The sequence below is a fragment of the Gaeumannomyces tritici genome (genome assembly GCF_000145635.1).
Source record: "Gaeumannomyces tritici R3-111a-1 unplaced genomic scaffold supercont2.8, whole genome shotgun sequence".
In the NCBI taxonomy this organism is placed as follows: Eukaryota; Fungi; Ascomycota; class Sordariomycetes; order Magnaporthales; family Magnaporthaceae; genus Gaeumannomyces; species Gaeumannomyces tritici.
The window spans coordinates 171,208-183,809 of record NW_008804552.1 but is presented as its reverse complement, the minus strand read 5'-3'; the positions used below and the strand labels follow the sequence as shown (position 1 = coordinate 183,809).

Genomic DNA, 12,602 nt, shown 5'->3' with positions numbered 1-12,602 from the left:
GCGGGGGCGCCAGCACGCGCGCCCCCGGGGCCCCCTGCGGGGTCGAGAGGGTGTCGAGCAGGTAGGCCTGGGAGCGGAGGGCCTCGGCCTGGGCCAGCCGGTTGCGCTGGTGCGCCAAGACGCTGAGGCAGGCTATCGACAGTGTTACCGTCACCCCGCCCGTCTGTCGAGAGGGGGAGGGTTTGTTAGCGGGTGACGAGGGGGGCTAATTTGGATACGGAACCGGAAAAGTATACAAGTCACTCACGAAGCCCGTTGCAAACCCCATTTTGTGGGATGGATGATGCTAGACGCCAGTGGTTTTTGGCGGTGCGCTTTTTTTTTTGGCGGCTTAGGGAAATGGCCCAGCAGTGACGTGATCAATTGATTCGGGTTCAGGGGGGCATCGAAACGACTGCCCGGCCGTTCTCACGGTTTGCGCTGGTAAAAGTCAATTCGCCGACCCGTGCGAGGCGTCGTTGTGCTAAAGAGTATCAAGATGAGAAGCTTTGGCTGGGCTGGTGAAGCTCAAGCAAGCATGTGCTAGCGCCCGACACGGGAATGCAGTGACGTGGTGACGAAATGCGGGAGTCCAAGGTGGGCGGCGACAGGACAGAGCCGCAGGGGCCAGGGTGCAATTGGGCGACAGAAAAATACCGAGACTGAGGTACAGGCAAAATCAGGATGTGAAGCAGGCCGAGGTGAGGTTTGGTGCAAAAGGGTTATAAGCGAAACAGTAATAGGAAATGAATAGAGAAAGAAAACCTCCCAGTAAACTTTTGTATAGCTTTATTCACAAATGTTCTGGTTCTAGGCGATTGTTCAACGACAATCTTGTAACCGTCATTATTTTGTCGCCCACTCGCCCACCCTGTGCCAAGTCAAAAATTTCGCGGGTCCGAACGTCAGGTGAAAGCTCACAGGCGCTGCCGCCAAACCCGACAGCCAACGACATCGCCCGCCCGCCCGAACCCCCGATTGAACGCTCGACGGCCGACCAAGCAGCGGCCAATTGACACCGGGCCCTCCCATCCCGGACACCTCCCCCTTCCGGCCCCGAACCGGCTCCACCCCCTCCCCCAGCGAACGACCCCGGCGCGGCAACCGCACAGACAAAGATGGCGGGAGGGCTCATGAGATATCGGACGCTGAGCCGGACGTCGGCGCACCGGCAGGCCCTGCTGCGGAACCTGGTCACGTCCCTCGTCAAGAACGAGACCATCACGACCACGTACCCCAAGGCCAAGGAGGCCCAGCGCCTGGCCGAGAAGCTCATCACGCTGGCCAAGAAGAACAACGAGACGAGCAGGAGGTTAGCGATGGGCATCCTATACGTTAGTGGCTGGCCCCCTCCCATCTGCATCGTCTCGTGGTTGCCGTCCCCTTGCTGACCATGCCCCTGTATAAAAAAAAAAACAATAACAACAACAAAAAACAGACACCACACGACCTGATCGACAAGGTCTTCGGCGAGCTGCGCGAGCGCTACGCCGACCGGCCGGGCGGCTACACGCGCGTGCTGCGGACCGAGCCCAAGAAGGACTGGGACCAGGCGCCCTCGGCCATCCTGGAGCTCGTCGACGGGCCCATGGACGTGCGCTTCGCCATGACGGCCGCCGCCGTCGCCCGCGACCGCGAGCTGGGCAGGGCCCACTCGGAGCTGACCAGGCGCAACGTCGGCAAGGTCACGCGCTACCGCAAGGGCGGGAGGGAGGAGTTTGACAGGATGGTGGAGCTCACGGCCGAGCTCGGCCTCGCCGACGCCGCCCGCGACCTGCGCCTCGTCGACCTCGACACGGAGAAGCCGGCCAAGGAGCGCCCGCTGGTGGGGGATTTCAGGACCGTCTACAACCCGCGGGAAACCAGGAGGAGGGCGTCTGTTGCGTAAGAGAATAGGATGGAAGCAAAGAAACAAAAATCCTGAGAGGGCTTTTTCGATTGTTGGGTTAAGGGGTGCGAGCGTAAACGAGGTCGCTCTTCACCCCATCATGCCTTGTACACCAGTCACGCCGGGGAAACATGGGCCATGCATCACAATCAGTCCATACCAGTGTATAAAAATATACAGCAACCAGCCATTACATGAGCTATGAACACGATGAAATGATGAATCGCTCAGACAAAATCAAACGTATCCCCTTTCTCGGTCAGCATCTTCCCCACCCTCTGCGTCCCGACCACGCGCTCCAACTTCATGACGTCGTAGCGCGAGAACAGCACCCGGACGGTGCCCTGGCCCGACCCGATGATGCCATCCTGCTCGCTGCGGCCGAGGTAGCCGCCTGCGACCTCGCGGTAGAAGGCCGGGTTATCGGGCAGGCCGTACATGACGACGCGGCGAACGCCCCTGATCCGGTGGCGCCAGAAGTGGTGTGCGCGCTCCGTGTAGAGTAGGACGCGGTGGCGGCCCGTCAAAAAGTGCGAGCGCGCGCGCGACGTCTCGGCCACGCCCGAGTGGTCCGACACGGCGCCGAACGAGAGCGACGCCGCCGCCGGGTCGGCCGCGAAGTAGTTGCGCACGCGCACAAAGTCCATGTACGACGGCACAAAGACGAGCGTGCCGCCCGCCGACGCGTCCCGCGACGCCGCCCGCCGCGCGAGCGCGGGCACCACCGCCTTGGTGAAGTACTCGAACCGCGCGTCGGGCTCGGCCGCGATCGAGGGCGCGTCGAAGCGCGAAAAGGTCTGCCGCGCGTGCGGCACGACGCCGCCCAGCTGCTGGATCAGTCCCTGGTACTCGGGCTGCACGCGCGCGCGCCCGGCCCAGTTGTGGCAGTGGCTGTGGAGGAGCTCCGACAGCTCGGGCGTGTTAAAGGCCGAGAGCACCACGTTTTGGCGGAAGTGCTTGGCCTGGCCGTCCAGGTACCAGCTGCGCACGCGGCTAAAGTCGCAGCCGTGGGCGTCCTTGGGCTGCAGGTTCATGTGCTCAAAGATGTACTCGACGTGCTCCCAGTTCTGCATCAGGATCGCGTCCGCCTGGTCGACGATGACCATCTCGATGGAGCTGAGGAAGTCGTAGTCCAGATTCTTCTCCTCTGTCGAACCAATGGCCATGCGGAGGCCCAGGGGGCTAGCTATCAGGATATCCGAGCTGTAAAACTGAGAAAAGTACTTGATTGTCTTGCGCGTGAACTTGACGCCCAGTCGGAACATGTCGTCGCTGTTGCCGTCGAACAGATCCTTGAAGTCGGCAGGCTTGTCGTCCTTGAAGCCCTCCTTCTCCACATACGAGTCGTTGAACCTCTTCCGGTTCTCCTGCTGGTCGACATCGGCGAGAGAGTAGATCATGTCGACCATCTTCGCGCATGACTGCCGTGTTGGCAGCAGCATGAGCACCTTGGGCCGCGTGAACCCTTGGTCCCGCAGCTCAAGATCAGGATTTGCATCCTCTCGCGCGAGCTTGGCACTGTTCTTGATTACTCGGTCGCGGGTCCTTGAGAAGCACTCGTCAACATGGGCTGTGAAAATGAGGTCGCAGGAACGGACTTGCTTTCACATACTTAAAGATATGATTTAGTGCGTGAAGGCAGACCAAGCGTCTTAGACTATCGCCGTTTGCCACTGTCCGCTGGCAGTAGAGAGTGTCGAGGTACTGGAAGAGAGGGGCAGCCAGCGCCTGCTCCGAGGCATCGAATTCTGGTCGCTGTGTGGTAATAGCTTCCTTGAGCTTGGGTTTGAGGGTGAGGGCCGAGGGGTCTCGGACTGAGGGTAGTGCAGTAGCTTGAGCGTCAGAGCTGGTCTTGGGTGCCATGATGATTATCCTAGATGGCTTGGTTGCCACCTTTTTGGTGACCCATTCGTTCTTGGCCATGGCTGCTAGCCTCGTGGTCACTGCAGCTTCATCGGGCGCGGCGAAGTGCGAGGCGAAAGGGTCGGACCCATCCTGGGTATCTTCGTCGTTCGAGTCGGAGACTTCGTCATCATCCTCCTCGACCTCCTCGGTCTCCTCGACGACATCCACGTCCTTGCCCTCGTCCTCACTTGAGGGTTCCCCTGCCTTTTCGGGGTGGTCCAACTTCCTCCTCTTGGCCTTGGGGCCTGACGCCTCGGTCAAGCTGCGCAGCAGGGCCACATATGGGCGGGCCACAGTCTTGTCTTCCTCCTCCTCACCCTCGGAATTAGAGCCTACCCCTGACTCTTCGTCCTCAGATGGAGGTTCATCTTGTGACGACTCATCATCGGAATCTCTGTGGAAATGTCAGGCATTGTACGAAGAAGAGGTTGGGTTGTTGGGGGAGTGATACCATACTCTTTTTTTTCTTCGACTCGCGAGCTGTCAAACCTGCGCTTGCCCATCAAGTTTTTGGAGCCGCCCCTTCCACCGCGTCCACCGCGTCCGCCTCCTCTGCCGCGACTGCTGCCACGCCCCCGGGAGCCCCCTCGGGGAGCAAAGCGGCCTCTGGGACCCATACCAGGCAGCGAAAAAGATCAAATCAACTCAATACCGGAGTTTCGACGCTTTTCCTTTCTGAGGATTTGAAAGGACCAGGACTTGTCGGCTTATACGCGTGAGGGAGCTCAACTGCTGAAAAAATTACAGGTGGAGACAGCGATCCACCCCTTGGATTAGTAGGCTCACCCGAGAGGTGCGCATCCGAGAGCGTCAGCTCTTATCGCTTATCGGCGCACACAAGCGGGCTGGGTCCCCCACGCCCCACGACGAACACCAAAATATTTCGTGTGCAAATTCGCACACCTTGGATGCGGGCGCAGCGAATCGCCATAATAATATCAATTTGACGACCCCTCCCGATCCCGCCGAGCCAGCACGTCCGACTCCGTGACGTCCCCGCCAGAAGGCCACCTACCCCGGGCGCACAGATTCGAGTCTGTCCTTGCCAACTCTACCCGTCTTTCCTCCTTTCTCTCGCCCTACTCTAGCCAAACCACCATCAAGATGGCCGTAGATCGCGACGACTTCCTCCACCTCTCCAAGCCCCTCGCGCCCTCGGCCGTGGGCTTCAACGCCAACGTCGCCCCCCTCACAGTCACAATCCAGCCCCAGGTACGTTGTCGCCGTTGCTGCTATTGTCTTTCCGGGTGCTTCACTGCGCCTACTACTGCACTTGTGGCTTTGGTGCTGTGGTCATCATCTTCTCCTTCGCCCCACCTTTTTTCCCTTGCTGCCCTCTCCTCGTCGGGACCAACCGCAGCCTCAACGACCACCTTTATCCTCCATGCCGCCCTGCCAGACTAACGCCCGTCTCACCACATAGGCCATCCTGTCAATATTGGACCATGCTGTCCGCCGAGACAACCGTGACACGCAGGCGACGCGCGTGATCGGCGCGCTGGTGGGCGTGCGCAGCGAGGACGGCACCGAGGTCGAGGTGCGCAGCACCTTCGCCATCCCGCACACGGAGAACGAGGACCAGGTCGAGGTGGACGTCGAGTACCAGAAAAACATGCTGGCCCTGACGCTCAAGGCCAGCCCGCGCGAGGCGCTGCTGGGCTGGTACACGACGTCGCACGAGCTCAACTCGTTCAGCGCCCTGATCCAGAACTTCTTCGCATCGCCCGAGACGGGCACCCACCCGCACCCGGCCGTCCACCTGACCATTAGCACCGAGCCCGGATCCGAGGTCGAGCCGCGCTGCTACATCAGCGCCCCCGCCGCCGCCAGCCCCGAGCGCGCCGCCGAGTCGTGCTTCTTCGTCCAGGTGCCGCACCGCGTGCCCCCCGCTGGCGAGTCGGACCGCGCCGCCCTCGAGGCCATGTCGGCCGCCCGCGACGCCGAGTCGCGCTCCGCCCCCGTCCTGTCCGATATCGAGGCCCTGGCCCGGTCGCTCGAGGAGACGCTCGACACGCTCGATCACGTCAGCGACTACGTCGGCTCCATCCTGGACGAGGAGAGGGAGTCCTCGCACGCCATCGGCCAGTACCTCATGAACAACCTCTCGCTCGCCCCCAAGGTGGACAGCGCCAGCATCGAGCACGACTTCAACAACCACATCCAGGACGTCCTCATGGTCTCGTACCTCGCAAACACCATCCGCACCCAGATCGACCTCGCCCAGCGCCTGGCCCTCGCCAACCTGGCCGATAAGGAGGAGAAGAAGGAGGGCGAGGACGGTGCCAAGCAGGAGCGCGGCGGAGGTGGCGGCCGCGGCGGTAGGGGAGGTCGCGGCGGCAGGGGTGGCGGCAGGGGCAGCGGCCAGCAGAGGGAACCTCGCGAGCCGAGGGAGCCCAGGGAACCCAGGGAGAACGACAACTAGGAGAAGCGCCCGTCTCCCGGCGAGTCATCCTGGCAATAAAAAAAACACACACTTTTCTTTGTTCATCGTTTTTTTTTTTTCGTATCCGCATGCTGCCAGTACCATGAGAACAAAACTCAGGACACAAAACCCCTCGAGGTACATGTCTCTCAACGTTTAGCGGCTGTCTCCCGTGTATTTACGGAGCCGGTTGGTGGGGATGGGTCGGGTCACGCAAGGGGGGAATCCAAGGGTTTTAGTTGGGCTGTTCCATGTATTTTTTTTATGGCATTCGGGCCATGGTCGAGGCTTGTACTTCTCCTCACGTGAGAACCAAGGCGACCTGGAGGGGAACACATTGGTGATTGCCAGCTCATGAAAAAGAAAGGCTAGAATAACACGAGTTACGCAAGCCAATTCCCCATGATGCCATGCATATATGCACGGAATTGGGCAGCAGTGCTGGAGTTCTGCATATACATCCCCTTCACACAGTCTGGCGACCTATGAAATCGTTCATCATTACTACTTGACTTTCTTCCTTTGCTTGTTGACAAGTAATATTCGCATTAGGTGTATTCGCTCGCCTATGCGAAGCATGCAAACCCAACCTGTACCTTTCTGTAAGGCCTCTGGTCAGCAGCCATCACAGCATCGCTGACTCTTGCACAACCATGAACCATCATCTCCCCAAAACGCCGTCATTGCTTCTCTGAAAAAAGTAGAGGAGAAGGGCTGAAAATGTGACTGGAGAATTCCCTTCCCGCCACCGCCAACCAGTGCGCCTGTCCGCATATTGCTCCCGTGCCGGTATATCCCGCATCAGAACATGCCAAAAACACGACCCGCCAGCAACCGCCGTCCCCCAAAGCACGACCCAGCAATCCCTTCTTTCTAAGTAGACGGCTTCTGAGGGAGTGTGGCGGGATTCCCATAGTTTGGCAGATGGCTGAAGCCGGGCCCGGATGTGGACCCCTGTGCCAATACTGGCTTGGTCGGCACCCGTGGCGACTGGTGGTGGACCTGATGCGGATGAGGCTGTACGGCATGAGGCGGCGGGACGTGCTGGCGGGGATGCTGCCGATGCGGATGTTGGTGCTGGTGTTGCGCAACAACGGGTGGCTGCTGCGCATGGGGCGGCATGTGGTGATATTGCGGTGGGAGGCTGTTGTTAGAGCCCTGCCTCATCATGCCGAAGCCTCCGCCGGTCGGGCCATACGGGGGAGGATGATGAGGAAGCGGCATGATTGGCGGCGCGCCGTACGGGATTGGCGGCGCGTTCGCGATGGGGCCCGGCGCCTGCTGTGTCTGGGCGGGACCAATATAGGGACCGACGGGAGGCACCGGGGGACCAGGCGGCATGGGCGGCATGCCGGTGCCTGGGACGAAAGACTGCGTCTTTGGGTTAAAGGCGTGGAGTCGGTTGTAGCTGCCCGGGATAGGGTGTTGGCTCTTGGGGTCATGAGGGTTGGAGTGTACAGGCAGTTGGCCATAGGGGTATGGATTCCCGTTAGGCCCCATGACCATTGTCGGCGGCATTGCCGGGGCCACAGGCGTGGCCCTCGCCTGATATGGTGTTTGGTTACCGTTGAACGGTGGCTGCTGCCACGACTGCGGCGGGGTGCCTTGTACCGGCACCTGTTGCACCTGCACTGGTGGCACAGTGTAGCCCGACATCTGCTGGGTGGCAGGTGGCGGGGGAAACCTCTGGCTGGCGGCGGGTGGGACGGGATTCTGGCCAATGTTAGTGAGCCCATGTCCCAACGGATGCCCACTGGCAAACGCTGGGCGGGAGGAGTGCATTCCGCTTACCGACTGCTGGTTGCTGTACTGGGGAGCGAAGTTGTTTGCTGGCACCATAGTCGAAGGGTATTGCTGACCGGCAACTACTGGCCCATATGTTGGTGCATACGCCGGTTGCGGCTGTGTCTGGGGGGTGAACTGAACGCTGCCGTTGCCCACAGGGACATACTGCGGAGCCCACATTGGCTGGTGCGGGTGGTAGTATGGGGTGTACTGTGAGCGCGAGTCAAAGCCCTCGGAGTCGTCTCGTCGCTGCTTAGTGACCTTGGTCCGCTTGTTTGCAAGGGACTTGTCCTTAGCAGACACGGAGCTAGCGCGAGACACCCCGGTGCTGTCCTCGTTATCTAGACGAGGTGGACATATGTTAGTGACGGTGACGCACGCGATGGCCTTATCAGACCGGTTGCACATTGGCATACCTAGACTTGGATTCTCCGTCTGTGCTGTCGTGCCGAAGATTCTCAGCCTTGCCTTGTTGTAGGCCTCTTCTCGTTCCTCACGGGTCAACCTGAAAGCTAGGTTAGCACTTGGACTGGCCCGCACCACACACAGGGAGATAAATCATTAGTCAAACACGTACTTGAGATTTGCGGAGCCTCCCTTGTCTTTCAGATCACTGCCATCCTCGGACGTGGCCTTGGAGGCGCCTGCACTGACGGGGGCAGAATCGCCCTCTTCGCCACGGCGCATGATTTTCCTGGGCAGCATGACTAAGGGCGGCGTGCTGCTCGTCGATTCACTGGCTGGGGCGATGCTCTGGAGCGAGGGCGGCACGCGACAAAATGGGGTACGGTAGATCCGAACGGCACCAGCAACCGCCTCAAAAGAGTGTGTCATGTGATAGTAGTCGGCGAGCTTGTGGGTCAACAGCCTGCAAAATGAGTTGCAGGGTGGAAGGTCCATGAAAGGCTCTCTGCGGTTTTTTGGGGTATGTTAGAGCTGCTTGGCTGCCGATACTAGTTGCGCATCAGCAACGGGGCGGGCGTGGAGTGAACTCACTTGGAATCCTGCACAAACTCAATCACTTGGTTCTCCAGTCTCAACAGGAAGAGGCGATCTTTTTGAGACTTCATGGCCTCGAGGAGCTTTTCATCGGGGTTCTGGCTGTAAAACCCATTCCCACTCAACACCTCTTGGCTGATGGGGGCCGTCGCCAGCGGGACGGTGACGTTCGCGGCCGGCGGCTGCTCAGAGGTGGCGCTCTCTGGAGTCATGGTCCCCTGCACGTTGGGGGAGGCCAGGGCATGGGCCACGACGACTCTCGGTGGCATGTCTCCGATTTGGATGTTGCGGAAGCGACCAGCAACGTCCGACCCCACGCGCGAGTTCGCAATGAGGGAACCACGGATGGAGAAGGCATCATCCTCGTCGGCCGCCGCCTTCACGCTGGCGCTGTCGTCAGGACGCAGGGACTCCTTCTCGTCCAGCACGTTGAAGGTCGTCCCGGAGGTGATGCTCTTGCCGTCCAGACTCGGCGGTTTCGTGCCGAGCTCAGAGCTCGAGTCTGCCTTTTGGGAGACGTCATCTGACGGGGTCTGACTGGTGGCTGTCTTGCTGGACTGCTCAGTAGAAGTTGAGCTTGAGCCGTTGACGACAAGGTTCGGGGGCTTCATCTCCAGCTTCAAGTCCCTCAGTCCTTGCACCACTTTGCTTTCGGCAGACCGATCAGTCGTGGCCGACCGTGACGCCGCGCCTGTTGCGTTCTGCGCGGCCTGTGATCTCATATCTTTATTCGGGTTGGCGACGTTGTTCGGCAAGGGGGCCGCCGCCTTTGGGCCCAGAGGGCTCTTTGCAGCTGTGTGCCCGGCCTTCCGATGCCCAGGCCCACCTTCCTTGGACGCCGATGCTGCGACCTGTACAGCGACTTAGCAGTGGACTTCCCCATACCCCATACACCAAGCCAGATGGAGCCGCTTGGCTCTGGAGTGAAATCGGGGCTTGACATACCTTTGCAAACGAGAGTTTCTTCATGCCTGACATGGCTGGAGGTGCAGGCATAGACATCATGTCTAGGTTGCTCGGGGACGAGATTTGAGTGCCGATCCCGCCAAGACCGGATGTGACGAGAAAAATAAAACAAGATAAAACACCCGGGACGAAAAGTCGACAAAAGGCGCCTGGCAGGCTAGTGAAGGTTGAGAAGCGGGGCGACCACGAAGCAAAAGAGGTCTATAGAACGAGTCGTGAGAAAGTCAAGAGAGAAGATGATGGATCGAGACGGTCCGCGGAGGAAGGTTGGAACAGGCAATCATTGTAGTCGTGAGCTTGTAGCCATGATAACGGACGAAAGACTGTCTCGGGGTATCCTCCAGGCTGATCGCGACGAGGTCGAATGGCGCGGGTGGACGGGACAAGGGGCGCCTTTTTGATTCGGCCGGGGTGGCTTGCGATCCGGTCAGGGTCGCTCTTGTCAGAGGCGGGAGACGAGGGGGCCACAGGAAGGTGACTGGGAAGCACCAAGGTAAGTAAGTCTACGGTCAGGCTTGGGACAGGGGAAAGCAGGTCGGGCCGGGCCAGGGCCGCAGGGCTGCGTCGCGGGGGCGGGCTGAGGAAGGAAGGGGTGCGATGGGGTGTTGGGCTGATGCGCGCTGGCGTTGGAGGGTGGAGGGGTGAGCAGTGGTCGTGGCTTTGGGGGTTGGCGGGAAAGGCGGGCGTCGGCTTGGTTGCACAGGCAAGGCAGGCAGACAGGCAGGCAGACAGGCAGGCAGGCAGGCAGGCAGGCAGGCATAGGAAGACGGGCAATCGAGAGTGGGCGGTTGCCTTACTGCAGAGATTCTGACGCAATGCCGGGTCTTGTGTCCCGCTCTGGCGATGGAGAGGAAGCCGGTGATGGGTGCTGGCCTGGTTGGGGCTGAGGTCGAGGGCGTGCCGACGCGCGGATGCGCAAGAGGGCAGCAGAGGCCTGCAGAGGGAGGGTCTGGTCTGCCGCAGGGGGGCGCAGATGCAGATACGACGGGCGGTCGAGAAGCCAAAATTCGGTCAAGTGTCAGGCCTGATCGGTGTCCATCCCCGATTCACTCTCCTCCACGTGGGGGGATATCGCAGGCCCTGCAAAAGCCTCGTTTGGTGGTTGCGCAGGGACTGTGGAATGCGTGGGAAATATTTTGGAGGTGGTGGCAGAGACGGGGCGGGCCTCAATGTCTTTCTGCGTGCTTGGGAGCCAGGAAAGTAACCCACCAAAATCGAGCCGCTCGGCAAACCCCACTCACAGCAGCATCCCTGTTCGGCAGCCGCCTGAAGTGCCAGAGAAAAAGACAAAAAAAAAGAGGAGGAGCGGAAAAGTCACGTGGCATCCCCAGACGTCACCAACACCACGCGTTCACAGCTGACCACCACCCCCGACGCCTGGACGCAAGCTTGCCCCTTTGCCCTGCATTCGCAGAGCAAGCCAAGAATCCGCTCCATTTGCTGCATTTTCTGTCTCGCGTGGCTGAAGGCTCGCCTTGTCCCTGGCCAGCGCTTTTCCATTTCTGCACCTCTTGTCAAACCCCCAACAGACTACTCAGGTCGCCGTCAGCCCAGCCCAGCCCCGACGGTGGAGTTCTCCATCAGCCAGACTGGTTGGTTGGTTCTCGTCAAAGCTGCGCCCGATCGCTGCGCCCGAGACCCGATCTTGACCGCCGGCCCGTCAGCCCGGTGCCCAGCACTCGTCGAGCACCACAGAAACAGCAGATATGTACGCCCGCCGTGGACGCGGCGGCCCCAGCAAGGCGACGCCGGCCAGCGTGCAGTGCCAGAAATGCCTGAAGCGAGATAAGTGTGCACCGCCGTGCCGCCCGTTTGCACTAAAAGCTAACTCCCCCAGAACGCCACTATTCGTACGAGTGCAAGGCCGCGCCTCAGGAGCGCCCCTACGTGCCTCGCCCGTCACGCACCCAGCAGCTGCTAAACCCAAAGCTCCGGCCTGAGCTGACCAACGACGCCCCTGATGTGTTGCAGAAGAAGTACGTCCCACCCGCCGCAATCACGTTGTGAGCATACAGCATGTGTGCGTTTTTTTTTTTTTTTTGGCGAGTCTGACTACGTGTTGGGTGCAGGACCGGCGTCGCCGATGCTGAGCTGGCCAAGAAGGCTGCCCAAAGGGAGAAGGACCTAAAGTCCCGACAGGACTCCGACTCGGGCTCCGAGTCTGACGATGGCGGCGCGGCCAGGGCTGATCGCCGTAGGGGTCGTCGCACATCTCGGCGGCGGAGGTCACGCTCACACGATTCTGTCTCTTCGGCCCCTGCGCGGTCGGCGTCGCCGCCGCCAAGGCGAGCCTCCATCTCTCCAGAGCGCGACAGGCCTCGGTCGTCAAGGAGACGCTCTCGGTCCCCGCGCTCTGCCCGGAGCTACTCTAGCAGCGACGTGAGCCGGTCTCCCTCTCCAAGGCCCGCACAGCGGGACGACCAGAGACGCGAGTACCGCAGCGCATCTAGGGGGAGCAGCCGTAGCGCTAGGAGGGATCGGAGCCTGTCAAGGGGCAGCGAGCGACGGTCGCTCTCCCCTCCCAGGGCGCCCGAACCCGGGTCCCGGCAGGGCGGCGGCCACTACTCTTCCGACGAGGGGCCGAGGACCCGCCAGTCGCGCGGAGGCTATCGGAATGGCCATGTTCAGCCGGCGAGGGTCCGGGAGGCCCGCCGGCGC

At 60.7% G+C, this 12,602-nt stretch overlaps 6 protein-coding genes across 6 annotated transcripts in view; 3 read left to right on the top strand and 3 right to left on the bottom strand.

The window, feature by feature from the left end:
- GGTG_12181 (hypothetical protein) overlaps positions 1-268 on the bottom strand; it is a gene marked incomplete at both ends in the record, with an annotated part of 1,299 nt that extends 1,031 nt beyond the window's left edge. Inside the window, 2 exons of the mRNA XM_009230074.1 lie at positions 17-163; positions 248-268. Of these exons, the coding sequence (XP_009228338.1) occupies positions 17-163; positions 248-268 (168 nt within the window). The remainder of the gene's footprint in view (positions 1-16; positions 164-247) is intronic.
- Positions 269-849: 581 nt separating this feature from the next.
- On the top strand, positions 850-2,091 carry GGTG_12180 (hypothetical protein). Its single transcript, XM_009230073.1, has 2 exons — positions 850-1,313; positions 1,418-2,091. The coding sequence occupies exons 1-2, from the start codon at positions 1,098-1,100 to the stop codon at positions 1,865-1,867; spliced, it is 666 nt and encodes a 221-aa protein (XP_009228337.1). The 5' UTR covers positions 850-1,097; the 3' UTR covers positions 1,868-2,091.
- On the bottom strand, positions 1,986-4,482 carry GGTG_12179 (digestive organ expansion factor). Its single transcript, XM_009230072.1, has 3 exons — positions 4,229-4,482; positions 3,480-4,166; positions 1,986-3,412 (listed from the first exon to the last, which is right to left on the bottom strand). The coding sequence occupies exons 1-3, from the start codon at positions 4,387-4,389 to the stop codon at positions 2,095-2,097; spliced, it is 2,166 nt and encodes a 721-aa protein (XP_009228336.1). The 5' UTR covers positions 4,390-4,482; the 3' UTR covers positions 1,986-2,094.
- A 165-nt stretch (positions 4,483-4,647) lies between these two features.
- GGTG_12178 (eukaryotic translation initiation factor 3 subunit F) lies at positions 4,648-6,863 on the top strand. Its single transcript, XM_009230071.1, has 2 exons — positions 4,648-4,984; positions 5,196-6,863. Exons 1-2 carry the CDS (start codon positions 4,877-4,879, stop codon positions 6,192-6,194), a joined length of 1,107 nt encoding a protein of 368 aa, XP_009228335.1. The 5' UTR covers positions 4,648-4,876; the 3' UTR covers positions 6,195-6,863.
- GGTG_12177 (hypothetical protein) lies at positions 6,600-11,165 on the bottom strand. The gene is made up of 7 exons (XM_009230070.1): positions 10,742-11,165; positions 9,924-10,422; positions 8,976-9,829; positions 8,557-8,889; positions 8,396-8,484; positions 7,986-8,320; positions 6,600-7,907 (listed from the first exon to the last, which is right to left on the bottom strand). Exons 2-7 carry the CDS (start codon positions 9,981-9,983, stop codon positions 7,068-7,070), a joined length of 2,511 nt encoding a protein of 836 aa, XP_009228334.1. The 5' UTR covers positions 9,984-10,422; positions 10,742-11,165; the 3' UTR covers positions 6,600-7,067.
- Positions 11,166-11,650: 485 nt separating this feature from the next.
- On the top strand, positions 11,651-12,316 carry GGTG_12176 (hypothetical protein; the record flags this gene model as incomplete). The annotated part of the gene is made up of 4 exons (XM_009230069.1): positions 11,651-11,701; positions 11,802-11,920; positions 12,014-12,169; positions 12,250-12,316. The coding sequence occupies 4 exons, from the start codon at positions 11,651-11,653 to the stop codon at positions 12,314-12,316; spliced, it is 393 nt and encodes a 130-aa protein (XP_009228333.1).
- Between the last annotated feature and the right edge of the window lie 286 nt (positions 12,317-12,602).

Bases quoted from the DNA above. Each gene is read 5' to 3' on its own strand.
- GGTG_12180 (XM_009230073.1), top strand. From the start codon at position 1,098: ATGGCGGGAGGGCTCATGAGATATCGGACGCTGAGCCGGACGTCGGCG. The intron at 1,314-1,417 runs GTTAGTGGCTGG...AACAAAAAACAG, and splicing joins TAGCGATGGGCATCCTATAC to ACACCACACGACCTGATCGA.
- GGTG_12179 (XM_009230072.1), bottom strand. From the start codon at position 4,389: ATGGGTCCCAGAGGCCGCTTTGCTCCCCGAGGGGGCTCCCGGGGGCGT. The intron at 4,167-4,228 runs GTATGGTATCAC...ACATTTCCACAG, and splicing joins CGAGTCGAAGAAAAAAAAGA to AGATTCCGATGATGAGTCGT. The intron at 3,413-3,479 runs GTATGTGAAAGC...GTGCTTCTCAAG, and splicing joins GCACTAAATCATATCTTTAA to GACCCGCGACCGAGTAATCA.
- GGTG_12178 (XM_009230071.1), top strand. From the start codon at position 4,877: ATGGCCGTAGATCGCGACGACTTCCTCCACCTCTCCAAGCCCCTCGCG. The intron at 4,985-5,195 runs GTACGTTGTCGC...CTCACCACATAG, and splicing joins CAGTCACAATCCAGCCCCAG to GCCATCCTGTCAATATTGGA.
- GGTG_12177 (XM_009230070.1), bottom strand. From the start codon at position 9,983: ATGATGTCTATGCCTGCACCTCCAGCCATGTCAGGCATGAAGAAACTC. The intron at 9,830-9,923 runs GTATGTCAAGCC...GTCGCTGTACAG, and splicing joins AGAAACTCTCGTTTGCAAAG to GTCGCAGCATCGGCGTCCAA. The intron at 8,485-8,556 runs GTACGTGTTTGA...CCTAGCTTTCAG, and splicing joins GGAGGCTCCGCAAATCTCAA to GTTGACCCGTGAGGAACGAG.